This window comes from Macaca nemestrina, chromosome 7 (genome assembly GCF_043159975.1).
Source record: "Macaca nemestrina isolate mMacNem1 chromosome 7, mMacNem.hap1, whole genome shotgun sequence".
NCBI lineage: Eukaryota > Metazoa > Chordata > Mammalia > Primates > Cercopithecidae > Macaca > Macaca nemestrina.
Window position 1 is genome coordinate 30,855,882 of NC_092131.1, and position 26,254 is coordinate 30,882,135.

Consider the following 26,254-nt stretch of genomic DNA (forward strand, 5'->3'; position numbering starts at 1 on the left):
ATGAGGATCCTTGAAATACACAGAAGTTGGCCAGACAGGGCAGGGCTGAGCAAATGGCTTTTTAGGCAACTGAAGCCCTCTGCAGCTGTCAGAACAACTGCCACCAAGCTCTTCTGGTTGAGGTTGCAGCAAGTGCTGCAGTGTTGACCTTATCTTCTGAGACTGCGTTGTGGACACTCAGGTTAACGGCAGTCCACCTTACTACCTAGTTCTAGAACAGCCAGTCGCACCTGCCTAGCTACACGCTGTCTCACCCAAACCATTTCATTTCCTGGGTCTTGCGATTCTGGACTTTTCCAATAGCAACAACTGCCATCCAGTCAGACAGCAACAAAGAACCACCGTGGGTATGCTTTGAGAATCCAGTATCCTGGATAGGGAACTCCATGTAATCCTCCATTCACCCATGGTGCTAAAAGCAGATATGGAGAATTAGTAGAAGTGGTGCCCTGTGTCCCAGGGGGCCGCCCAGCTACAGTGAAAGCATCTTTCTCTCTCCACTTCTTCCTGCTCCAGTTGTTCCACCTCAAATGCTCCCTACAGAGCACCTTTTAACACCTCTGGAGCCACCACTGCCACTGTCACCCCCCACCCCCACCCTCTGGCCTAACCACCCAATTCTCAGCCAGGTCTTTTGCAGAGCACAGCCTCCATGGTTGCCATGGAGGGTTCCTCCCGGCAGCAGTACCCCTTGGGGCTTTGAGACCCTATAAGGAAAGCACCAGGAAACCCCAAAACGTTCTCCCTCCTGAAAACAATGGTTCCCAGTGTCTATGCCAGACACACTCACACCACCCAAAATAGACTCATTGTCCTCTTGCACAACATCCAGGAATTTGGTGAAACTCATCATTTTTCAGGTTACCGATAATGCAAGTTTGGAAACCGAAACAGGAAGGAACACAGGCTGAAAAGCTTTTATCCAGCCCACAGCATTTCTCTCTCCAGATGCAAGATAGTTTTTTTTTTTTTTTTTTTTTTTCCAGCAGTACTTTGGTGGGGTTAAAATTAGCTGGCAGCATTCTGGTCACATGCTAGACAACAAAACAAAAGGGAGTTGTTCCCCCTGCCGCTCCTGAACTGGCCCACGACAGAGCTTCCTAATCCATGGATTTCTGGGAAGCTGGCTCTCCAGGCCCTGGTATGGAGGGGCCACACCGAGGACTCCCCTGGTTATCTTCCCTGCTGTAATGGGATGACAAAGACAAGGTCAAGGCTGTTTGGAATCTTGGGGCTTGCCTCAATCTGGGAAGGCACTCAAGGATCCAAAATGGCTTTTGTAAATCTTCTCACCAAAGCCAACAAAGAAGCAAACACCACAAAAGCACTGACAGAGAGAAGGGTAACATCTGACACATGAACATGGGCATCCATTGACTTGTGGGGTGGTGGCTGCTCTTGGCATAATTAAAAAAAAATAGCTGGGCATGGTGGCTCACACCTGTAATCCCAGCAACTTTGGGAGGCTGAGGAGGGCATATCGCCTGAGATCAGGAGTTCGAGACCAGCCTGGCCAGCATGGCAAAACCCTGTCTCTACTAAAAATACAAAAAGTAGCTGGGCATGGTAGCACACGCCTGTAATCCCAGCTACTTGGGAGGCTGAGGCAAGAGAATTGCTTGAACCTGGGAGGCGAAGGTTGCAGTGAGCTGAGATCGCCCCATTGCACTCCAGCTTGGGCGACAGAGCAAGACTCCACCTCAAAAAACAAAACAAAACAAAAATAAATAAATAAATAAATGTAATACATCTGGGCCAGAGGTGGCGAACATTTAGGATAGATTCTTTATCTCTTGACCTTGATGATAGGGACATGTCAGGGTCTGCTTTGTTCATCCAGCTTAAAACTGTCACCAGAAGCCCTGGATTAAAATGCAGCCTCTGATTCACACACAGTCAGGAAACATGCCTTGTGCTCAGTACAGAAACATGTCCGTCAACCTGGGAAAGGAATCACCACCACGAAATATGCTTTTGGCTTGCCAAAGCTTAGCAGCTGCGAGAGCCAAAAACCCAGCTGCCTGGACTGTCTGGGGAAGTTGGCGGGTGGGGGGCGGGGGGAGGTTGCTGTCTGAATCACCTGATTTCTGCCTCCACCTCTAGTTTAATTCCAAGCCGAAACCTATCTTGAAATGTCTCAAGGGCCAACTGCTCCTAAAAATTGTGGGTTTTAGCTAACCTTTCAGCTCTGTGCCTGCTGGCAAGGTGAAGCAGATGGCGTTTGTTGATTATTTATTTGGAAGGGACTACTTTGGAATCAGGAAATTCCAGCGAGAGAGTGCATCGCCTTGGCCAGAGCTGCCGTGACAATCATGAGCAGACACCCAGAGAGAGTCAAGTTCAAAGAAATTGCAGCTAAGCCCCAGGAACTTGGGGCATTTTCAGTCTTTCTCCTGTCCTGGCCTCCATGTTCACCACGCACTTAGGAAGAACTACTTCGTTCAGTTCAACATTCTGTGGTCTTGAAGGGTTTGAATACAAGGGCCCACATTCAAGGTCCTGCTTTGTCAAAAGGGCTTCAAGAAGCTAACAGGCCTCTGACTTGTGTTTCATCCTGAAGCCCTCATTATACAAACAGATCAAAACAGAAATCCCCCCTGCCTTAATGCCCAGCACATAAAGTCCTCTTTAATTAACATACACCATTTTTCAGTGAAACAGCCTCAAGGTGTTAAAAGTGCATAAAGGTCTGAAAGCTGATGCCCAAGATAAACAGTGTGCCGAAATATATTTAGCAGAAAATTTTGAAAGCCACAGGAAAAATAAGTTTTCTTCCTGGGATGTTAACGAAGGTTTAGGTTCAGGAAACCTTCAGGAAGTAGTGAGCTGAGAAGGAATACTGCTCACCGTTTTTACCCCCAATGTAAATAAATCACTAAACCTCTTTGGTTTCCATAGGCCTGGGCTGGAGTGGAATATTTCATTTTTTCCCCATTAAACAGGCCACCCGGAGTGTTGGCATTACAGGCCTGAAAATATACCAAATCTGAATGTGCTATTTTGTTTCTGTACATTAAATCAAACTGTGTTTCAAACGGCAGTTTGTGCTAAATGGGGGGCCGATGATCCCGACTGTGCACCCTCACACACCTGAAATTGGCGCAGCGTAAATGATAGATGTTTCACCTTGGATCTCCCCGTGTCTTGTCTCCTACAGGCACGCACCCTCTGTCGTTGTTGCCCAAGGTGATGTCATGTTCATTCTAAAGGCCGCGGTTCCAAGGGGACTACACCACAAGAAGATGCCTTCAGAAAGACCCAGATTTCCTGCGGTCTCAGGTAGGCGGCAGGGAGCAAGAGAACAAGGAAAGGACCCGGCGCCACTCTCCTCAAGATGGATGCTGCATGATGTAAGTGGCTGGCTAAAATATCTGGCATCCTTGCAGTTTTAAGTTGCCAGCTAAATATTATTAAAAAGATAAAATACACGCAAACTGTGCAGAATGCAGGGCTGCTGTGTTTACATCCGGGTTTTGATGACTCAAATACTTACACTAGGGCTTGCTGAAAAGCTCTATTAAAAACACCGCTTTGTGAAAGCCCCCAGGGAGCAGGAAGAAAGCTGGGGGTGTGAAAGAGGAGAGCGGGAGGATGGTGACCCACCCAAGGACGGCCCTGAGACCTGTGCTCCGGGCTGGCACTTAAGGCCAAGGAAGTGCTTAGAGGTTAACCTCCTCTCAGCCTCGGAACCAGAGCGGGGAGGGTTAACCTTTTTCCAGAACATTTATTTCACCATCTCACTGACTAGAGGGAGGAGGGGCGGGAGGGAGAGAGCGAGAGCCTGCCGCGCAGAGAGGCTGCGGATCACAAGGCCATTCTGATAGCCTCCTGTCCCCATGGCAACTGCAACGGCATTTATCAGTTCCTTCTGCGCACAGGCACAGCAAATCTGCATTGCACATGGCAGGCTTCCAGCATTTCAAATGAAAGAGCACTTTGAACGGCTGCCAAGTTTGGAAGGAGCAGAACTGTCAGGGCTGCTTAAAGCTGGCAGTTTATACTGGGGAGGTTTTCGCTTCCCAGAATCCTCCGGGCCTGGCGAGCCGCCAAGTACTTAGCGGAAGCTAAAAAGTAACTCGCTCCCCTCCCTCCCCTCCCCTCCCCCTGCTCACGCTCCCCCTCCACACTATTCACCGCAGTGCTCTCAAAATTTTCCACATGTCCTGTGTCACCAGTGCAGACTGTACAATGAAAACCAGAACGCCGGCTGCCCACGACCAGGCTTTTATTAATAAATAACGCAGGGAGGGGGAGGAGGGGTTGGGATCAGACACTGACAGCTGGGGCACCGGGTCTCCGCGTACCTGCCAAAACCCCATAACCACTGGGTGTGAACGCGTGTGGTGTGTGTGCCTTTCAGCCTTAAAAATACATTAATAAAAATAAAAATAAAGGGAGCCTCAGAGCTGTAGACACTTGAGTACCGGGGGAGGAGGGGTGGGTTTCGGTTGGATGGTTTGGCGCTTTATTTAGGGTAGGAATGGAGGTCTTGCAGGCAGCGTTGTTCAGATTCAGCCTTTCTAAGATCTGTAGGGAAGAGGGTTGTTATTGAGAGCTGAGCCTGTTTCTGGAGCTTTCCTTGAATCTCTCAGATGTCATGGTGAAAGCTCTGAGGCCACCGATGGGGAGTGAGTTCGGAGATGGTTTTCAATGCAAAGTTTACCAGATAACTTCTGACCGTCACGCACAGCCCAGAGCACAAGGGCTTCTGCGGGCAGAAAGTGGAAATTGGCACAGTATTCACTGTACTTTTTTTTTTTTTTTTTTTTTTTTTTAATGAAAATCTACACTGAGATCAAGGGCTTGGGCTTTATTTTCCAGCACAAATAGAATGAAAATTGTCTGCCGCTTAGGCGGTTGGATAGAGTTCAGGAAAACTATGTCTGGCATTAATTCCAAAGTGGAGGTTTTGGTTCAAGCGAGGCCCATTAATTTCAGTAAACTGTTTTCACTAGTCCAGACCCTGCTGTGCAAGGACTATTTATTACCTTTTGCTAACCTGATGTCTGCAGAGTTGTAAAGCAAAGGGGGAAAAATCCAGGGTGAAGATATCTATATTTTGCATCAAATGGGTTTTGCACTTCCCTTTGGGGGCCGTGTTTTATGGGGAGTTTTCTATCCCTGGCTTTTCTTTATCAGTGCCAATTTAAAAAAAAAAAAAAAAACTCCATCTTGCAATGAATTAGGAAAAAAAAAAAATCCCGATGGAGAGGAGCCTGGTAAGAGCAAATACCCATCTCCCGCCTCCTTCAGAAGGGCACCTCCCAGCCACAGGGATGTTTCGTGTCCCTGTCTTCAGCTCCCAGGCTGCAGGTCCACTGCAAAGCCCTGACATGATTCACCCTGACGATCGGGTCTAAAATACACCAAGACAGTCAATTTTGGCATTTGTTCTCCCTTAGGAATTTTACTAGCTGCCTTAGAAAAGCACATAAATTACTTCCCCCTCCCTCTCTTTTTTCCGTGCCTCCTCTCTTCATCCCTGCCCCCTACAAGTCCATCTTGATGTCATTTCAAAGAGAAGGATGAAAAGGGGGGATTTGTCAGGCAGTCCGGTTTGAGTGTGTCTTGCCAAGCCCCAACGCGCGCGCGTGCACGCGCGCGCGCACAGACACACACCAGCTGAGAATGTTAATCAGAATTAAAAGCCAGTGAGTACTATTAAAGCATCAAACATGAAGACCTAGAGAAGGAGGAAGGTAATTGGAGGTGGGGGTAGAGGGAGTGGGAATGAAGTAGAATTCCGTCCTCTGCACTGACTTACTAAAATAAAGGCGGGGAGAGGTAGCGGTAACCCCGATTTGGTCACCTTGTCAAATTTATTGGTCTTTCCTTTTAACTACCCCCCCAACCCCACATCTCCCCACCTCCCTACCCCCCACGCCTCACCCCGCCCCAACACAGTCAAGTTTTGTGCCATTCCCAAGTGTGATTAATCTCTGGCAGAGGCCAGAAACAGGAGTAGGTTTCTTGGCTGCCCGTTCTGATAAACAATCTGTTCTTGGGAAGAGTAGGTGAAGGGGACTGGAGGGGGAAGTGGGGGCGGTAATCTGCGGGCATGATGTGGGGTGGGGGTAGGAGAAGGAAGAAAGGAGAGGGCAGCCTCCAGGCCGGCCCCAGCTAACCCTAGTAGAGGCCCGCCCTCCCGGAAAATGCAAGTGCCCCTCCTTGGGGTGCGTGGTCTGGGGGTGGGTCAGGTTTCCTGTCCTTAAAAATGTGAGCAGACAGTAGATCCTTTCTTGCTTGTCACTTCACAACGTCCAGCGAACGTCGGAGGGACACCAAAGGCCCAGGGAGAGGGAAGGAAGGGGAGGGGAGGAGAGAGGAGCCCGCGCATCTCTAGGTTTCGAACCCATTTCAAACGCTCTGGGCGTTGCAAACCAGGTGTGCTTGTGCACACAGATTGCTTGTCCCAAAAGGAAACCGAGGCAGCCACGGGGGAGGCTGGGTAGGGATGGTGGTGGTAAGAAGTATTTTAAAGCGGAACAAGGAAAGCCAGAAGATGTTTAAAACAAAAGGAGAGACTATTCTGCAGAGTCGGAGGTCGCTGGGATGGAAACTGTAGGCAAGAAAGCTGGCTGTGGATTTTGCAGTGGGTTTATTGTGTGGGCAACCAGGCAGAAAGCGGGAATATGAAAAAGTGGGGAGGGGGAGAGTTGGCACGAAAGGAAAATCAGTGCCTAGAAGGCTGTGCACGCTGAAAATGTCACCAAGGAGAGGGCAGCAGCACTGAATAAAAGATGAATAATCGGCTACCTTTTGGAAAAAGCAATGTAAAAATATTAATAAAGACGAGAAGCCCGCTTCTTCTTAGCCTGAAAAGCAAATCCATTTCTCACCTCCTGCCTCTCCTCCCCATCCCAACACACACAAAACACACACATACACACAGCTATTTTTTTTTTTTTTTTTTTTTTTTTTTTTGAGACGGAGTCTTGCTCTGTCGCCCAGGCTGGGATGCAGTGGCCGGATCTCAGCTCACTGCAAGCTCCACCTCCCGGGTTTACGCCATTCTCCTGCCTCAGCCTCCTGAGTAGCTGGGACTACAGGCATCCGCCACCTCGCCCGGCTAGTTTTTTGTATTTTTTAGTAGAGATGGGGTTTCACCGTGTTAGCCAGGATGGTCTCGATCTCCTGACCTCGTGATCCACCCGTCTCGGCCTCCCAAAGTGCTGGGATTACAGGCTTGAGCCACCGCACCCGGCCAATACACACAGCTCTTGTCTGCCCTGCATCCAAGAAGCCTCTGCTAGGCTCGCTTTCCTTTGGATTTAATTACTTGAAAATGCTGAACAAAAACCTGTAATTACACCCTTAGTCCCTGCCACTCAGGCCCAGTACACTTCCTGCCTAGTTTTGTGTTTTAAAGAAGAGGTCATTGCCTCTTTTCTTTCCAAATTGGCCAAAACAAAAAAAAAAAAAGTAAAAGCCCCAAATAAATCCAACTGCTCCCAGCTTCACTGCCACCACCAGGGATGTGGGGAGGGGATATCCTTGTCTCTCTAGGAGAGATGAGAAAAAAACAGCCTAACCTTACTATTGTCTTCCTCCAGCTCTTAGGCCTAGAGCCTGTCATTGCTTGTTTGTCTGTCAGCCCAGAAGGACTCGGACATGCTAGATTGGTCCCCCAGGAAGAGGCCCTCCAAGGGCAAGATGAAGAGAGTGGACAGGGCTTAGCGGCAGGCCTGGCTTTCCACCTATTTTACCTCGAAGGGCTTAGCGCTGGAAAAAAGATTTGTCACAGTGGCTCGCCTTTCTACAGCCCTAGGCATTAACGTACAGAATTTCATAGCAAACCCCCGAAGTAGGGGAACAGGTTTTAATATCAACCTTTGACAGGTGAAGAAATGGAGTCCCAGAGAGAATAAATAGATTGCTCTAAGTCAGTCATGTGGCTGGTGGGAGTGTTGAACAAGCTCTGCCTCTTATGACTTTTGGGCTATTGCATCAGGAAAGTAGGACACCTAGGAGGAAATGGAAGCTTCTAGATTCTGGGCTAGAGCCAGTCTGGCTCGGTTCATCTGGCACTGAGATAGAAAGTGCTCCCTAAATAAATAGTTGAGTAACTGAATGAATGGTAAATGGAAGGGCACTGGTTAAGGAGTTGGGGAACAGAAACCCACCAGGCCGTCTGGTAGCCAAGTTTCAGCTTCAAAACAAAATGTAAGTACTGAGAATAGTTTCACACCAGGGACCTATCAAGCTTACTCTTCTGTGTATGGCCAGAGAGGGAGTTCAGGTTAAAGTATGGTGGTCCTCTAGATGTGTTGGAGGGGTCCCTTTGTTTCCTGGCTTTCTTGCTCCAATGATGCCTAGGCCAGGTTTGATGTCAGGGCTATACACCTACCCTTGGCTAGAAGTGCTTTTTTTTTCTCTCTAAGAGATGAAGGCTGGGTGCAGTGGCTCACGCCTGTAATCCCAGCACTTTGGGAGGCTGAGGTGGGCAGATCACCTGAGGTCTGGAGTTCGAGACTAGTCTGGCCAACATGGTGAAACCCCATGAAACAATATATGCAAAAATCAGCTGGGCATGCTGGCAGGTGTCTGTAATCCCAGCTACTTGGGAGACTGAGACAGGAGAATCGCTTGAACCCAGGAGGTGGAGGTTGCAGTGAGCTGAGATCACGCCACTGCACCCCAGCCGGGGCAATAGAGTGAGACTCCGTCTCAAAAAAAAAAAAAAAAAAAGGGTCTTGCTCTGTCACCCAGGGTGGAATGGTGGAATGCAGTGGTGTAATCATAGTTCACTGCAGTCTCGAACTACTCCTGGGCTCAAGTGATCCTCCCACCTCAGCCTCCCAAGTAGCTGGGACTATAGGTGTGCACAACTGCACTGCACCTGGTGGCCAGAAGTACCTTGAGGACTGTAGCCTGCCACAGTCAAGTGGCCCCCAGCCTAAGAACAGGACAGTACATATTGGGGGAGTGTCTACACAGCTGGTGTGACCCGTATAAGGTGGCGCACATTACTTGTGTGATATGACTTTTGGGTATGAGAAGAGGCTCCTTCCACTATAAAATGCACTCTCTTCATTTTCCTCCTTCCTCTTTATTTTTCAACCTGGGGTCTTTCTCAGGAGTGCACGTTTAAAATGCTGCTGTCCACAGTAAATTCCTAAATGCTTCAGTGAGTTCTAGAACTTCAGATTTTCCCCCATCACCTCTGCCAAGGACCAGGATATAGAAAAGGCAGGAAGAGACCCGGTGTCGTGGTAATCTCTGTACTTTGGGAGGCTGAGGTGGGAGAACTGCCTGAGCCCTGAAGAGACAAGCCTGGGCAACATAGTGAGATCCCTGTGTCTACAAAAAATAAAAAGCTTAGCTGGGTATGGGGTGGCGCATGCCTGTAGTCCCAGCTACTCTGGAGGCTGAGGTGGGAGGATCACTTGAGCTTCGAAGGTGAAAGCTGCAGTGAGCTGAGATCGTACCAGTGCACTCCAGCATGGGTGAAGCGTGGTTGCTCATGCCTGTAATGCCAGCACTTTGGGAGGCCCAAGCAGGTGAATTGCTTGAGTCCAGGAGTTTGAGACCAGCCTGGGCAACATGGCAAAACCCCATCTTTTTTTTATATACTAAAAATTAAAAAATAAAAAATTAGCTGGGCGTGGTGGCACACACCTGTAGTCCCATCTACTCAGGAGGCTGAGGTGGGAGAATCATCTGAGCCAGGGAGTTTGAGGCTGTAGTGGGCCGAGATGGCACCACTGCACTCCAGCCTGGGCAACCAAAGTGAGACTCTCTCAAAGAAAAAAAAAAAAACAGAAAGAAAAAGAAAAAAAAAAAAGGCAGGAAGAAAGAGAATGGTTTTACAGGATGCCGGGAAAGCATAACTACTCAATTTTGCTTCAAAGCTGGATGGTGATTTTAACTCCATAATAACCTGTGCTAATTTATGTATAACCTTGCATCTACTGGGACGTGAACCTGTAAACTCCTATGGGGAGAGAGGTTTTAATTTCTTGCAGTTTCTCAGGAGCATCTGAGACCCTCAAAAGGCTATAGCAACAGGCGGGGTGAAAGAAGAAATGCCAGTTTTACAGCCAGAGAACCTCGTTTCCAGTAATTCTGGACTTGGCTTTACTCACCTATACAGGAGGTTGATGAAAGTAACACCTACTTCACAGGGTTGGTGTAGGGATTGGTGAAATAATGTCTGGGAATGCACTTCGGAGCCCTAGACAAATGTTGGTCATTATATTGTTAATAATGTCTTACATTTTATTAAGCGCATTATATTGTCTTCCACACAGATCAACGAGGCAGGCAAAGGAGGCAGTGTAATTTTTTCCCATTTTACGGATGAAGAAACCGAAATTCAAGTGATTTGCTCAAGTTCACACAGCTGTTTAGGGTCAGCCAAGTCCAAGTTAAACAACATAATGTAAATATGTACCCAAATGCTAAGCGCCCTCCCTTCCTCCCTCTCTCCTGAGTTGCGGGTTGAAATACCCAGCTCACGCAAGCCAAAATATTTAAGGGTCCTGGCCCATCCATCCCAACCAGGCACAGCAGTGACAGCTGCCCCGTGTACCAGACCTGACTGAGGGATGGCGAGGCTGCAGGGAGGGGCTTCCCGCTCTGAGGCCCCGCCTTCTGGTGGCCCCAGCAGGAAAGCGCCGGCGGCAACGGGTCTCCGTAGCCGGCGATGGAAATCCCCAGGTCGGTGCGGGCCAGTGGGAACTGGCTGGCACTCCTACTCCCTGCTGAGGCCCAGGCGCGCGCCCGGCGGGGTGGAGGGTCCCGGGGTTTGCGCACCTGTGGCCTGGTCGGCCGCCCCGCCAGCTTTCTGCCTACTCTTGCCGTCCAAGGCTTCCTTCCTCTCCAACTCCCCTTTTTGGGGTGTGGGTATTTGTTTTAACCCAACCAGGTCAGTGAATAGCACCCTTGTCTGGCTCTTCCCTCTTTTTTTCCTCTAGGCCTGGTCCCTGGGCGGCTCATTCCAGGGTTCCTTTATTTTTGGACCTAAAAAAACCACACCAGCTTTTGCTGAGGACAGCGCTGGGCTCTCCCATCCTGGCACACGGGCAAAGAGAGGAAGCGGGGAGGAGGCAGGAACCAGACGCGACTCCCCGCGCCTTTCTTCCCCTCCCTGTTCCCCGCCCCTCCAGGAAGAAATCAGTCAGAGATCCATCCCTCGCTGTGGCCACTGTGCCTGCACCAACCACTACGCCCGCCCTCCTTTTCCTTCCACCCGATTTTGCACTGAGAGCCCGACTGCCCGCGAGCCCCAGGCTGGGCAGGTCCTGGCAGGCGGTGCAGGCTCCCCTCCCCCGGGGCTTCTCAGCGAATCACGTTGTTCCTGGGATTTCATGCTCGAGTGGCTCTTGCGTAACCCTACGCCCTGGCCTAAGTTAATACTTTTTTTCCCCCAAATATCGGGATTACTCCTTTAGGGAAAGGCAAATACTTCCGCCACGGAATGGGCCTGGGAGTAAAAGCGTAAATCATCTTGCTATCTCCCTTCCCCCACCCTCCACAGCCCCTTTGCGCGTCTCTACAGGCCCAGGGCTCAAACTGCGCCTCTGGGGTTCTTGACGCGCGGCGATCAGGGGCCATGGAAAGGCCAGAGGAGGGCCCAACCCAGACGTTTGTTTTCATCTTCTCCGAGGCGGATCTCGCAGGCCAGAGAAGTGGGTCCCGCTTACCGCGGGGCTGTTACCAAAAAAGGCCTTTCTCTCGCTGGAGCGCTTGGCGGCGCGCGTTGCAGCGGGGTGACGCGAGGTTCAGCCCGGGCCTCCTCGAAGGTTGAGCCAGCTGACTGCAGGGATGCCAGGCCAAGAGTACCCCCCGCCCCCCCCACACTCATCCGCCCTGTCTCTGCCACAAAACGGCGGGGGGAGAAGACTGCAGGGAGCTTCGAAGTGCGCGCCTAGCGACCTTCTCACCACTAGTAACCTTGGGCTGTGGTGCTCCGGAAAGGCCGGGTGGAAAGCTGACCTTTTGCTCCAGTTTACAGCAGGGTTCTCTGAGGATGCCAGCCCAGATGGCAAGCTGGGTGGGGAAAGCGACATAGGAAGGAACTTTGGGAAGACGATGTCGCCGTTTGGCGCCCGGCTCTGCTAGTCTCTGCTTGTCTCCCAGACCCCATGGACAGAGTTCTGTGAGTCTCTGCACCTGGCAGTTTACGTTGAGGCTCCTCCACCTCCACCAACCCCCTCCCAAATCCTTTCCAGTTCCTTTCCACTGTTGTCATAGTTTTGTTGCACGGGACTCTTCTTCGGGGAGAAAACCCACCTCCAGAACATTGGAGTTCTTGCCTCTCACCGTCTCTCACACATCCTCAAACGGCCATCTCAGACAGGCAACATGAGATACCACAAATGATGGTGATTTTTTTTGGGGGGGGGGTTTGGAGAGAGCTGTGTTTTATAAATTAAAGGATTATGAGACTGTAATGGAAGTCTGTTTAAATACACGTTGATTTCTAACTCAGTGTGTCTGAAGGCACCCCGGCATGTATGTGTGTATATATATCTCCTTTAGTAACAGTGAAGACAGAGACAGACAGGGAGATGGAGACATATGTGTGTGCATACCAAACATAACACCATGACATAGAATCCAACTTGCTTTCTCTAGCAGCCTGGCTGGAGGGTTGTGGCTAAGTTGCTATTTTCCCAATATTTTTGGTTTAATAAAGGGAAGGGCTGAATAAATATTAATGTAAAGAAATGGGTCACCCAGCCGAGCCAAAGCTAAGGAGCCCCAGGCTGGCGGGGATGTCAAACCATTTCCCACCCCTATGTTTTGACTCACTCCAGGGTAGCTGTGGTGTGGAGAGGGCTGAAGTCTGGGAGAGTGAGGCAATGCTCCCCAAGCAGTTCTTTGCAGAGGAATCACTGCAAAGTGCCAGCAGGCCAGAGAAAGTTTATTATTGCTCTGGAGTGCACAGTGAGCTCACTGTTTTGCAAAAACAGAAATCTGGCTGCTTTGAGATGAAAGAGGGGCTCCCTAGGGCTCCTCCTCCTCCTTTTCTGTCCTTAAAAACTCGCCTTTCCTTTGCACTTGGGGGCCCCAGAATGAGTGGGAGATTGGGGCTCTGGGAAGTGTTGGATAGGGGAATAGGCTCTGGAAGTCAACTGTCAAAAAAAAAGTAAGTATCTCTTGTTGCTTCCACTGAACTTTATTGCAATTAGTAGTAATGAGAGTGATAAGCATAGTAATCCTTACATTTTATGCAATTTACAAAGTACTGTCACATGTTAACCAGCAATAGTACCAACACTAGTATCAATACTGATAATAACTAACACTGTGAGTCCGACACTGCTCTCCATTGTGTATGGTGTACTTAGGTTACAGTCTGGTAGTGGCAGATCGACAGCTTCTGTATATAGAACTCAGTGGTACAAATGCGCTTGGAAGGGGAGGCTGGGGGTTGGATATGAAGGTGTATTGGCATAGTACTTACGGAAGATTGTATATAACACCAGATCAACTGGGGCTGATGGGAATTTTGAGCACCCCAAACCATCTCTGTGAGCCTGAGCTTGTCAAAGCCACCTCTCAAATCAGATTTACTGGATTCAAATCCCAGCTCCATCACTAATGGCTGTGGGCAAGTTATATAGCTTCTTTACTTTCCTGGTTTGTAAAATGGAGGTAAAAGAATCTACCCTTTAGATAATATTAAGGGTTTAATACTATAATAGGCCGGGCATGGTGGGTCATGCCTGTAATCCCAGCACTTTGGGAGGCTGAGGCAGGAGGATCACCTGAGGTCAGGAGTTCGAGACCAGCCTGGCCAACATGGTGAAACCCCGTGTCTACTAAAAATACAAAAAATGAGCTGGGTGTGGTGGCGGGTGCCTGTTACCCCCAGCTACTCAGGAGACTGAGGCAGGAGAATCGCTTGAACCTGGGAGGTGAAGGTGGCAGTGAGCTGAGATCACATCACTGTACTCCAGCCTGGGTGACAGAGTGAGACTCTGTCTCAAAACAATAACAAAATACTATAGATAATATCCCCTTAATAATGTAGATAATATTAAGGATAATGCAAGTAAGCCACCTAGTTTACTAAGTGTCCCATGGCAAGTCTAAGTAAGCGTTATCTCCTATTATGATGAGAAACAAATTGAGGCTGGGTGAGGTGGTTCATGCCTGTAATCCCAACACTTTGGGAGGCCACGGTGGGTACATTACTTGGACCCAGGAGTTCGAGACCAGCCTGGGCAACATGGCAAAACCCCATCCCTTTCCAAAAATACAAAAAAATTAGCCAGGTGTAATGGCACATGCCTGCAGTCCCAGCTACTAGGGAGGCTGAGGTGGAAGGATTGCTTGACCCTGGGAGGTGAGGCTGTGGTGAGCTGCGAGTGTACCACTGCACTCCAGCCTGGGCAACAGAGCAAGATCCTATCTCAAAAAAACAAAAAACCCAAGTTGAAATTTCAAACAACCCTAATAAGATGGGAGCTACCATTCCGTCTAACCCTAATAAGATGGGAGCTACCATTCCATTTTACAGACGGAAAAGAGATTTTGTGAGTAACCACCTTAAGGATGCAAAGCCAGTAAGTGATGGAGAGGAAATTTCTATCTGCTGGCCAGACTCCAGAACCCGAAATCCCATTATATTGCTTTCCCTTCTCCAGCCTTCCCTGGGATTATCTCAGTTTTCATGAAATAAAAAAAAAGCAAACCCAATAATTAGAATAATCAATAGAAATGCCCCAACTAGAGCTACGACCAACAAATCCGTTGTGTCATAAGCAATACTGATGAGCAGTGATCTTATAAGGCAAAAGAAATCACCGCCTTGGCCGGGCGTGGTGCTCATGCCTGTAATCCCAGCACTTTGGGAGGCCGAGGCAGGAGGATCACCTGAGGTCAGGAGTTCAAGACCACCCTGGCCAACATGGTGAAACCCTGTCTCTACAAAAATACAAAAAATTAGCCGGGCCTGATGGCAGGTGCCTTAGGCCAGCTACTCGGGAGGCTGAGGCGGGAGAATCGCTAGAACCTGGGAGGCAGAGGTTACAGTGAGCGGAGATCGCGCCATTTTGCACTCTAGCCTGGGCGACAGAGCGAGACTCCGTCTCAAAAAAAAAAAAAAAGAAAAAAGAAAAAAGAAATCACGGCCTTGTTCTGCCTTCTGGGGCAGCATGGAGTGAGATCACAGCGCCTCAGAAATAACTTTGAAAACTGCGACTGTGCTTTACAAAAAGATACCAGTATTATTAAATGCTGCCCCTACCTTTTAAAAATCAAACTCTAGAAAAACCACTCACCTGTTTGGCCTCTCCGGCCCCTACCCCTCCCTGCCCTCAACTGCAGCTGTGCGCAGCCAGTTGACGGTTTTCCTTAAAGGCCTCGGGGTGCTCGTATCTTCTTCAGACGTTCAGCCAAAATTTTTAGAGTGCGGCTAGGGGGAAGGGTAGCGCACTCTGAATTCATTTAGCTCCATCGTTGAAGCCCAGGTTCCTAGATCAGGGCACAAAAATAAATAGAAAACACAGTTTCTGGAAGATTGTAAAACAGTTAATTTTGCAGGTGCTTCGGCATCAGTGGTGGCGATGAATGTAACATCCCCGTCGGAGGGGGGGATAAGGTTCAATCACAGATGAAATGGTTAATACCTTATTCGAAATTCACGGCGAAAAATCCTGAAACAGGACATTTAAATTCACTGCCGAGGCTTGGGGGTGGGGTGGGGAGCAGGGATCGGAAACGACGCTAGTGGTTCTTAAATGCGTTTTTACTTGGGAATGCCGGGCAGGGAAAGGAAAGGTCATCGTCTGTTTAATTTCCACCCCCAGCTCTGGACTTCCAGCATTAGCTCGCCGGGCCTCAGCTGTTGTACACACACGGCGAGGGGGGAGGGGAGGGCGGAGGCGCGGAGGAGGGGCCGGCTGGGAGGAATCTGGGCAACCTGCCGCGCATGCGCCTTTCCGGAGCAACAAGTGGGCTCCACAGAGGAAGTGTAAAGGGAAGGGGGGGAGAACTGGTGCAGAGCATGGCGGTGACGTCAGCGCTCCGCCCGGGCGGCATCCCGCGCGGCCAAGCCGGGGACAGCGCGAGCCGCAGCCGGAGCAGGAGCGCCGAGACGCGCCTCCGGAACGTAGAGTAACAATCACAACCCCACATTCCGGGCGAGCGCGAGCACGAGCGGGAAGGGATGCGACCCGGGCGGAGGCGCCGCGCGAGCGCCCTGCAACCAACGTGAGCGCCGCCAGCCGCGGCGGCCCGGGCGCCGGCCAGGCCTGGGGGCGGCGGGAGCCTGCGTGCGTGCCCTCCTCTCCTCTGCTCTCGTGCGTCCTGGAAGCAGTGGCCGCGGCGGCTCCCTCCGGGGTGCAAACCCAGCCGCCGCCAGCAGAACGGCCGACGCTGCGAAGGGGAGACGGTCCTTTCTCGGCTGCCACCCCCTCCCCCGGTCCTCCGGGGAAGCAGCGGCTTCAGCAAGATTGGACCCGGGCACCGGGTGGCACTGAACCCTCTAGCCCTCGCCCCAGGGGGCCCGTCGGGGAGAGGACGCAGCTTGTAGGGGGGCCCCCGGGGAGAGGAAGAGACAGCCCCTTTCGAGCTTCCACGCACCATCCACTCCGGGGAGGGGGCCAAGAGGCAACGGCGGCCAGCACCGGGCACCCTCGCCCCCTCCCCTCGGGCCGGGAGCTTCCAACCCAAGTCTGCAGCACCAGGAAGAAGGCGCCTGAGCTCCCCTCGCGACGAGACAACCGCAGTAGGAAGTGGGGGCGAAGAGCGGGCTGAACCCGTCCGCTGCCCGGGCGGTGGAGCCCCCACGGCGAGGCGCTGCGCCGGCGGTGGAGACTCGCGTTCCCTCCAGCCCCTGGGGCAGAACTTTCTCGCCCCCCCTCCTCCCTCCCCCGCAGTCGGACTCCCTCCCCAGCCGGCCAGTCCTCCCGGAGGAGAAGGCGTCGCGGAGACAGCCCGGGCGGGGGCCTACCTTCCCCAGGGCCGGCATCATGTCGGCGGCGCAGGTGTCCTCGTCCCGGAGACAATCTTGCTACCTGTGCGACCTGCCCCGCATGCCTTGGGCCATGATCTGGGACTTCTCGGAACCCGTATGCCGCGGTTGCGTCAACTACGAGGGCGCCGATCGCATCGAGTTCGTGATCGAGACCGCGCGCCAGCTGAAGCGGGCGCACGGCTGCTTCCAGGACGGCCGCTCCCCTGGGCCGCCGCCGCCCGTCGGGGTCAAGACAGTGGCCCTGTCGGCTAAGGAAGCGGCGGCGGCGGCGGCAGCAGCAGCAGCGGCCGCGGCCGCCGCGCAACAGCAGCAGCAGCAACAGCAGCAGCAGCAACAGCAGCAGCAGCAGCAGCAGCAGCAACAACAGCTCAACCACGTTGATGGTTCCAGCAAGCCTGCGGTGTTGGCGGCCCAGTCTGGCCTGGAGCGCTACGGCCTGAGCGCGGCCGCCGCCGCCGCCGCCGCCGCCGCCGCCGCGGTGGAACAGCGCAGCCGCTTCGAGTACCCGCCACCGCCGGTGAGCCTGGGAAGCAGCAGCCACGCCACGCGGCTGCCCAACGGCCTGGGGGGCCCAAACGGCTTCCCCAAACCAACACCGGAGGAGGGACCCCCAGAGCTGAACCGCCAGAGTCCCAACTCGTCTTCAGCGGCGGCGTCTGTGGCGTCTCGGCGTGGGACGCACGGTGGGCTGGTGACGGGGCTGCCCAACCCGGGGGGTGGCGGAGGTCCCCAGCTTACTGTGCCCCCCAACCTGCTGCCGCAGACGCTGCTTAACGGCCCGGCCAGCGCCGCAGTACTCCCCCCACCCCCGCCCCACGCTCTGGGCAGCCGTGGGCCCCCAACGCCTGCTCCCCCAGGGGCTCCTGGGGGCCCCGCGTGTCTCGGGGGTACCCCGGGTGTATCGGCCACGTCGTCCTCCGCGTCGTCTTCGACCTCTTCGTCGGTGGCAGAGGTGGGCGTGGGTGCTGGTGGCAAGAGGCCCGGCTCGGTGTCTAGCACAGACCAGGAGCGCGAGTTGAAGGAGAAGCAGCGCAACGCCGAGGCCCTGGCCGAGCTGAGCGAGAGCCTGCGCAACCGCGCCGAGGAATGGGCCAACAAGCCCAAGATGGTCCGCGACACGCTGCTCACGCTGGCTGGCTGCACGCCCTATGAGGTTCGCTTCAAGAAGGACCACTCGCTGCTGGGCCGCGTTTTCGCCTTCGACGCGGTCTCCAAGCCCGGCATGGACTACGAATTGAAGTTGTTCATTGAGTACCCCACGGGCTCGGGCAACGTGTACTCCAGTGCGTCTGGTGTGGCCAAGCAGATGTACCAGGACTGCATGAAGGACTTCGGCCGGGGCCTATCCTCGGGTTTCAAGTACCTGGAGTACGAAAAGAAGCACGGCTCCGGGGACTGGCGCCTGCTTGGGGACCTGCTCCCCGAGGCCGTGCGCTTCTTCAAGGAGGGCGTGCCCGGCGCTGACATGCTGCCCCAGCCCTACCTGGACGCCAACTGTCCCATGCTGCCCACGGCGCTGGTGAGTCTGAGCCGCGCCCCCAGCGCACCCCCGGGGACCGGGACCCTGCCGCCTGCGGCGCCCTCGGGCCGGGGCGCAGCCGCCAGCCTGCGCAAGAGGAAGGCCTCTCCGGAGCCCCCGGACTCAGCCGAGGGCGCGCTGAAGCTAGGCGAGGAGCAACAGAGGCAACAGTGGATGGCGAACCAGAGCGAGGCGCTGAAGCTCACCATGTCCGCCGGGGGCTTCGCGGCGCCGGGGCACGCGGCAGGGGGTCCGCCTCCGCCGCCCCCACCTCTGGGACCTCATTCTAACCGGACCACCCCACCTGAGTCAGCCCCCCAGAACGGTCCGTCCCCCATGGCCGCCCTCATGTCGGTGGCAGATACTCTGGGCACAGCGCACTCGCCCAAGGATGGCAGTTCCGTGCACTCTACCACTGCGTCCGCGCGGCGTAACAGCAGCAGCCCAGTCTCGCCGGCCTCCGTGCCGGGGCAGCGCCGCTTGGCATCACGTAATGGGGACCTGAATTTACAGGTGGCGCCCCCGCCGCCTAGCGCCCACCCGGGCATGGACCAAGTGCACCCCCAAAACATTCCGGATTCCCCCATGGCCAACAGCGGACCTCTCTGCTGCACCATTTGCCACGAACGTTTGGAGGACACGCATTTCGTTCAGTGCCCGTCCGTCCCCAGCCACAAATTTTGCTTCCCTTGCTCTAGAGAGAGTATCAAGGCCCAGGGGGCCACCGGCGAGGTGTATTGCCCCAGCGGTGAGAAATGCCCCCTAGTCGGGTCGAATGTACCTTGGGCCTTCATGCAGGGCGAAATCGCGACTATCTTAGCTGGGGATGTTAAAGTGAAAAAGGAAAGAGACCCTTGAACCACTGGGCAGCCACCTCCTTTGCCCTAGACCAGCTCCTCTCCAATCCTGAGGGCCCCTCCCCCAACCCACCTCGACCCTCCCTTCCCTCACCCTCAAGGTGTAGAATTGTGAATATAACAAAACTGCAAAAAGTTAGTCTTATGTATAGACATTATTTTCGTCGTATGTTTCTATATTTTGAAACAGGTATGTAACTTCTTCATTTGAAGGATAAGCTGGTTTGTGTTAAGCAGTATAATATCGGTTGGGTCATTTGCATCATATTCGTTAGCATTTATTTGGTGGCAGAATGTTTGCCTAGGTACAGAATTAATAGCCCTTAGCAACGACTGCTGCTGGTGTGTATTTTTGTAAATGTTATGCACTCTGAAAGGAAACACACACACAAAAGAAAAATACTTTTTTTTTTTTTTTTTTGCCAAGGCCAGTGTTGCTGCCTAAAAAAAGAAAAAAAAAAAGAAAAAAAAGATGCTATAAAATGGTGAAAGCTTCCTTCTAAACTGCCCCAAGTGTTGAAGTCTTCACTTTATTTTGTTCCGTTTTGTTTTGTTTTTCTGTTTTGTTTGCAAAATGGTAAGGGGGTGTCGGGGGGGGGGATGGGATGTTTTTTGTTGCAAGTTTGTGAGGGGAAAATGTTTTGGTTTGTTTCTACTGACCTGAATGTGTTGGATCTACACGTGTTGTTTTGTTTTTGCTTTATTGATGCACGGATGCTTTTGAACAGTAGAGCGAAATGCTAGACATGGAGAATCTGCTCTGTTTGTCCTTTATACATTTCTGTAGTTAACAGAACACTGTAATGTGCCTTGGAGCTTAGTAACTTGTAATAAATTCAATTGATATTAACTCTGCGCCGAGTCAGCAAGTTTGTCTTTCTAGGGCTAAGGCCACACAAGTCCGACGTAGGGGACACCCTCCCTACCTCCAGTATAGAAGGAAAATCCTAGTGCCTTTGAAAGCCCTGGGAGCTGGCCTGTGGGAAAGGCCTTGTGCTGCCTTGCTGCCCCTCCCCCTCGGTACCAGGCTATTTACATTCACCTCTTGGGGAGGCGACAGTTGCTGACTAAGCGATTTCGGTTTACTCTTCAGCATCTCTGTTTTCCCCCGGATGTGGGCCCAGCTGCAAATGGCATTGTCAGGAATGCTTTCTGGTGCCTCGCCCTGTGGCCGTGAATATAGGCTGACACCCAATGCAGCTGGTGACTTGACAAGTGTGGGGAAAAGTCTAGGAGAAAAGCTAGGATGCTTTGCTTCTTAGATATGACAGACATCCGTCTTTGCATATTTAAAACAAAAGTGCCACAGAGCTGGGAGCAAATGCTTACACTCAGCCTGGAGAGTCCGCAGTAGCTTCAGGCTGGTGCCTTGGAAAAGCAGTTTTCCCCTCATTCATTACACTTTGTTTTCTTTCCTCTATTTTAAATAATTACTTCTAAAGGCAGAAGACTTAGTTGATCAGAGAGGGTTTCCAAGGATGAGGAAGGGGGAAAAACCCCAAACCTAGTTCCTGAAGCAAAGGTTTACTTCCAACACCAAATAAAAATCCCTTCCTGCTGGTGAAGCAATGCAATTATTCATCTCATCAGCTTTTGGCGGCGTTTGTGAGGTGCAGAGAGGCGGGGAAGCGGACAGAAGACTAATGCCCTTTAGAGCAGAGCCCTGTGGGCTAAGAGCAGCCTGGAGTCCTCCCAGTGGTAGGGGAAGGCAAATAAACCTGATCTGAACCTTGTACTTTCCTGGGAGGCAAATAGAAGAGCAGAAAACAGGAGGGAGGAAGCAAAACAAAACCCGGCAATCCAGTCAAATTGATTCCTGGCCACACCTCATTCCTGGGCGGGGTGAGCTCGGCCCTGATGGTCCCCTCGAAGGCTGAAGGACTGTAAGAAACTTGGAGCCCCCACACCACTCCCATCAAAGGAGTGGGAAGACTGGGAAGTGGGGATGGGTGCAGGCACGTTTGGGGAGAAACAAATCACTGGTTCGCCCAGAACTCCGGTGTGGAGGCTGGGCTGGTGTCGGGACTTGTTAATAACACCCTTTTAGTTTCTGTTGCTGCTTTGCCACTGCCATCACTGAAGTGGTGGAAACCAGGACTGTGTGTGTGCACGCGCACTCGCGTGTGTGTTTGTGGGTGTGGATAAGTGGCAATATTGATGGATCTGCTGCAGCCTCTTAATCCTGGTACATGGGAGGTGCCTGTCTCACCTCTTTAAGAATCTCCCCACATATAAATAGATATTCATGTCAGCTTCCTGCAAATGTGTCCTTGCATTTTCATCTGCTGCCAAGTGTTGTATTGGTGCTTATGAGTCATGAAACCTATTTTCATCCGCAGGGGTAATTAACTTGGGGGTGATAATGCATAGCAGACTGTAGGAAGAGTTAATTCCAAAACCCATCTCGCCTGGCTACCAACCACACATTTCACTTAAAGGTCTGGGTTGGCTTTTCGTATAAGTTCATTAATAAAAACCAAGCATGTTTCGCCTGGAAGATCCTCTAAGATGCTCCCAACTCCCACTCCCAAGACACATACTCTTAAAATGGGTAAAGCTCAACAGCCTGAGAATACAGTGTCACGGGTATAATTTAACCATCATTGAAGGAAGGAGCGCTGGGTGCAGCCACGGCATTGCACGGCGCATGTGAATTTAGACATGTGGATCACCTGTCTGGGCGTGGACCTTATGAGTTGTGTCTGGTGGCTCCAGCTGGGAGTTGGCCCTGTTACCGGTCTCTGCACAGCTGCTCCTGCCAACCTACAACTGTCTCTTCATCACTATGATATTATGCTCCGGAACTTTTAGGATTATAAGACCCTTGATTACTAGTGCACATAGGTAGGAAAGAGCGGCCTGTCATTAAGCACTAAGAACAGCATTGTTTCTTTCCTTCTTGTTGCTGGGTGCTATTATTAACAGTAGAAGCAGTAGCTGTAATAATGAGGAATCCAGCCATGGAGGCCAGTTTGGTTTCACTAAGGAAACCTGACTAGAGATGTTGGGGAGAGGAGGGAGGGAGTGGGAGGGAGAGAGCAGGTTGGGGTGGAACCCAGGCTAGAAGTGAATTATAATAGTGCAGTTAATTAAAGTTTATCATAGCCAGGGGCTACTTGTTAAATGGAGGCTCTCGCTCTCTGTCTTTTTTCTTTTTTAACCATGTGACCTTTTCCTTCGCTGAGACCCATTCAGCTGCTAGTCTGGTTGCCTTAACCAGCCTTGCTCTGATCCCTCAGCTGGATTCTCCTTTCCCTGAAGCTTTCCACTTTGGGCGCCTAGGAAGCACTTTTCCTCTCTGGCATGTAAGGATTCTTGTGGGTTTTTGAGATTCAGCTCAGGCCTCTGGATGAGCCGAGGCTCCATTCATCTCCATTTTACCTCCATTTCTTCCTACCCTCATTTCCCATCCTTCTCACTCCCTTTCCCCTCAGAGCCAAAGTGGCCAACATTTAAAAATTCATATTTATTTATGTGCATCATTTGTGCAGCAAATCCAAATGACATGTTTAAGTGGGCAGAGTGGTGGGGCAATGAGGATTCAATTTAACAGCTTTGAGAGAATAGGCCAATGCAAGTAATTTCTTGAACTTGATCTCTGAAGGCGGCACCACAGTCCACCATCGAAGGCGGCTTACCGTATCAAGTCCTCAATGTAAGATTCAAGGTGTGTTTTCACTTGCATCCAGCCCAGACTGGCTGATGTAATAAGTACTGAAATTCACTTTTGTTTTCTGTAGTACTTCATCAAGTCAGGAAGTTGGAATTGGGGCTGGGCGTGGTAGCTCACGCCTGTAATCCCAGCACTTTGGGAGGCTGAGGTGGGCAGGTCACCTGAGGTCAAGACCAGCCTGGCCAACATGGTGAAACCCCGTCTCTACTAAAAATACAAAATACAAAAATTAGCTGGGCGTAGATAGCACCACTGCACTGGGAATGACTTTTTTATTTTTATTTTTATTTTTTTGAGATGGAGTCTCGTTCTGTTGCCCAGGCTGGAGTACAGTGGAGTGATCTTGGCTCACTGCAACCTCCGCATCCCAGGTTCAAGCTGTTCTCCTGCCTCAGCCTCCTGAGTAGCTGAGATTACAGGCGCCCACCACTACGCCTGGCTAATTTTTTGTATTTTTAGTAGAGACGGGGTTTCACCATGTTGGCCAGGCTGGTCTCGAACTCCTGACCTTGTGATTTGCCTGCCTCAGCCTCCCAAAGTGCTGGGATTACAGGCATGAGCCACCGCACCCAGCTTGGGAATGACTCCTTAAGGTCATCTAGTGAAACGTTTTCTTTTCTTTTTTTTTTTTTTTTGAGACGGAGTCTCGCTCTGTCGCCCGGGCTGGAGTGCAGTGACGGGATCTCGGCTCACTGCAAGCTCCGCCTCCCAGGTTTATGCCATTCTCCTGCCTCAGCCTCCCGTGTAGCTGGGACTACAGGCGCCCGCCACCTCGCCCGGCTAGTTTTTTTGTATTTTTTAGTAGAGACGGGGTTTCACCGTGTTAGCCAGGATGGTCTTGATCTCCTGACCTCGTGATCCGCCCGTCTTGGCCTCCCAAAGTGCTGGGATTACAGGCTTGAGCCACCGCGCCCAGCCTAGTGAAATGTTTTCTAAACCTTTCTGGGGTCAGAGACACCTTAGAAAAATCTAACAAAAATTATGGCTCCTCCCCAAGATATACCAGTGCCCATATACACAAGGATTTGCATACATTTTTTTTTCCTTTTTAATATACATTTTATATATTTGTTTTTGAGAAGGTAATACATTCCTTTGGTTCAAAATTCAAAGAACGAGGACTGGAGTGGTGACTCATGCCTTTAATCTTAGCACTTTGGAGGCTGAGGCAGGAGGATTGCTTTAGGCCAGGAGTTCAAGACTGGTCTGGGCAAGATAGTGCGACCCTTCCTCTACAAAAAAATTTTTAAAATTAGCCAGGCAGTCTGGGTGCGGTGGCCCACGCCCATAATGCCAGCACTTTGGGAGTCCCAGGCAGGCAAATCATTTGAGGTCAGGAGTTCAAGACCAGTCTGGCCAACAAGCTGAAACCCTGTCTCTACTAAAAATAGAAAAACTCAGCCGGGTGTGGTAGCACATGCCTGTAATCCCAGCTACTCAGGAGGCTGAGGAGGGAGAATTGCTTGAATCTGGGAGGAGGAGGTTGCAGCAAGCCGAGATCACACCACTGCACTCCAGCCTGGGCGACAGAGCTAGACGCCTTCTCAAAACAAACAGACAAACAACAAGCAAAAATTCGCTGGGCATGGTGGTGCATGCCTCTGGTCCCAGCTACTTGAGAGGCTGAGGCGGGAGGATCGCTTGAGCCTGGGAGGTCAAGGTTGCACTGAGCAATGATTGTGCCATTGCCCTCCAGCTTAGGCAACAGAGCAAGACCCTGCATCAAACAAACAAAAAAACAAAGGATGCAAAGAGGGGAATAGAGTACAACTGACCCCTCTGCTACTCAGTTCCCTTCTGGGATGCAACCAATACTACTCAATTTCTTAAGGCATTTATGCACATCTAAAGCCCATTCATAAATTGAGGTTAGAACTTATGTCTGGTCCGGCTGGGCACCATGGCTCACGCCTGTAATCCCAGCACTTTGGGTAGGCCGAGGGGGGCGGATTACCCGAGGTCGGGAGTTCGCGACCAGCCTGACCAACATGGAGAAACCCCGTCTCTACTAAAAATACAAAATTAGCTGGGCGTGGTGATGCGTCCCTGTAATTCCAGCTACTCAGGAGGCTGAGGCAGGAGAATCGCTTGAACCTGGGAGGCGGAAGGTGCGGTAAGCCGAGATCACACCATTGCACTCCAGCCTGGGCAACAAGAGTGAAACTCTGTCTCAAAAAAAACCAAAAAACCAAAAAAACAAAGAAAACTTATGTCTGGTCCATCCACTTTGTAATGATGAAGACCCCAAGTCACGGAGAGGTGAAATAACTTGCCTATGGTCACACAGTGGCAGAGTCTGGGCTAGATCCTTATTAGGGAACAGCTATAATATACTTTTTTTTTTTCGAGATGGAGTCTCACTCTGTCACCCAGGCTGAAGTGCAGTGGTGTGATCTCGGCTCACTGAAACCTCCGCCTCCCGTGTTCAAGTGATTCTCCTGCCTCAGCCTCCCGAGTAGCTGGGACTACAGGCACGTGCCACCATACCCAGCTAATATTTTGTAATTTTAGTAAAGATGGGTTTCATCTTGTTGGCCAGGATGGTCTCGATCTCCTGACCTTGTGGTCTGCCCTCCTCAGCCTCCCAAAGTGCTGGGATTATAGGCGTGAGCCACCATGCCTGGTGACTTTTTTTTTTTTTTTTTTTTTTTTTGAGAGGGAGTCTCTCTGTCGCCCAGGCTGAAGTGCAGTGGCGCCACCTCAGCCCACTGCAAGCTCCGCCTCCAGGGTTTATGCCATTCTCCTGCCTCAGCCTCCCTAGTAGCCAGGACTACAGGCCCATGCCACCACGCCCAGCTAATTTTTTGTATTTTTAGTAGAGACGGTTTCACTGTGTTAGCCAGTATGGTCTGGTTCTCCTGACCTCATGATCTGCCCGCCTTGGCCTCCCAAAGTGCTGGGATTATAGGCATGAGCCACTGCGTCTGGCTTTTTTTTTTTTTTTTTAATTTAAGAATACTTGAAGCCAGGCGTAGTGGCTCATGCCTGTAATCTGAGCACTTTGGGAGGCCGAGGTGGGCGGATCACTCAAGATCAGGAGTTCGAGACCAGCCTGGTCAACATGCTGAAACCCCGTCTCTACTAAAAATACAAAATTAGACAGGAGTGGTGTTGCACGCCTGTAATCCCCAGCTACTCGGGAGGCTGAGGCAGGAAAATTGCTTGAACCCAGGAGGCAGAGGTTGCAGTGAGCTGAGATTGCACCACTTCACTCTAGCCTGGGTAAGAGTAAAACTCTATCTCCAAACAAACAAAAACAAAAAAACAAACAAAAA

At 51.5% G+C, this 26,254-nt stretch overlaps 1 protein-coding gene and 1 long non-coding RNA gene across 4 annotated transcripts in view; both read left to right on the top strand.

The window, feature by feature from the left end:
- The window catches only part of LOC139364237 (uncharacterized), a 243,051-nt gene that overhangs the window by 51,165 nt on the left and 165,632 nt on the right, over nucleotides 1-26,254 (top strand). For all 3 annotated transcript variants that reach the window (XR_011625692.1, XR_011625690.1, XR_011625691.1), the window contains exon 5: nucleotides 3,158-3,350. This is a non-coding gene — a long non-coding RNA (uncharacterized lncRNA). The remainder of the gene's footprint in view (nucleotides 1-3,157; nucleotides 3,351-26,254) is intronic.
- LOC105495856 (interferon regulatory factor 2 binding protein like) lies at nucleotides 16,642-20,161 on the top strand. Its single transcript, XM_011765723.3, has one exon. It carries the CDS (start codon nucleotides 16,926-16,928, stop codon nucleotides 19,305-19,307), a length of 2,382 nt encoding a protein of 793 aa, XP_011764025.2. The 5' UTR covers nucleotides 16,642-16,925; the 3' UTR covers nucleotides 19,308-20,161.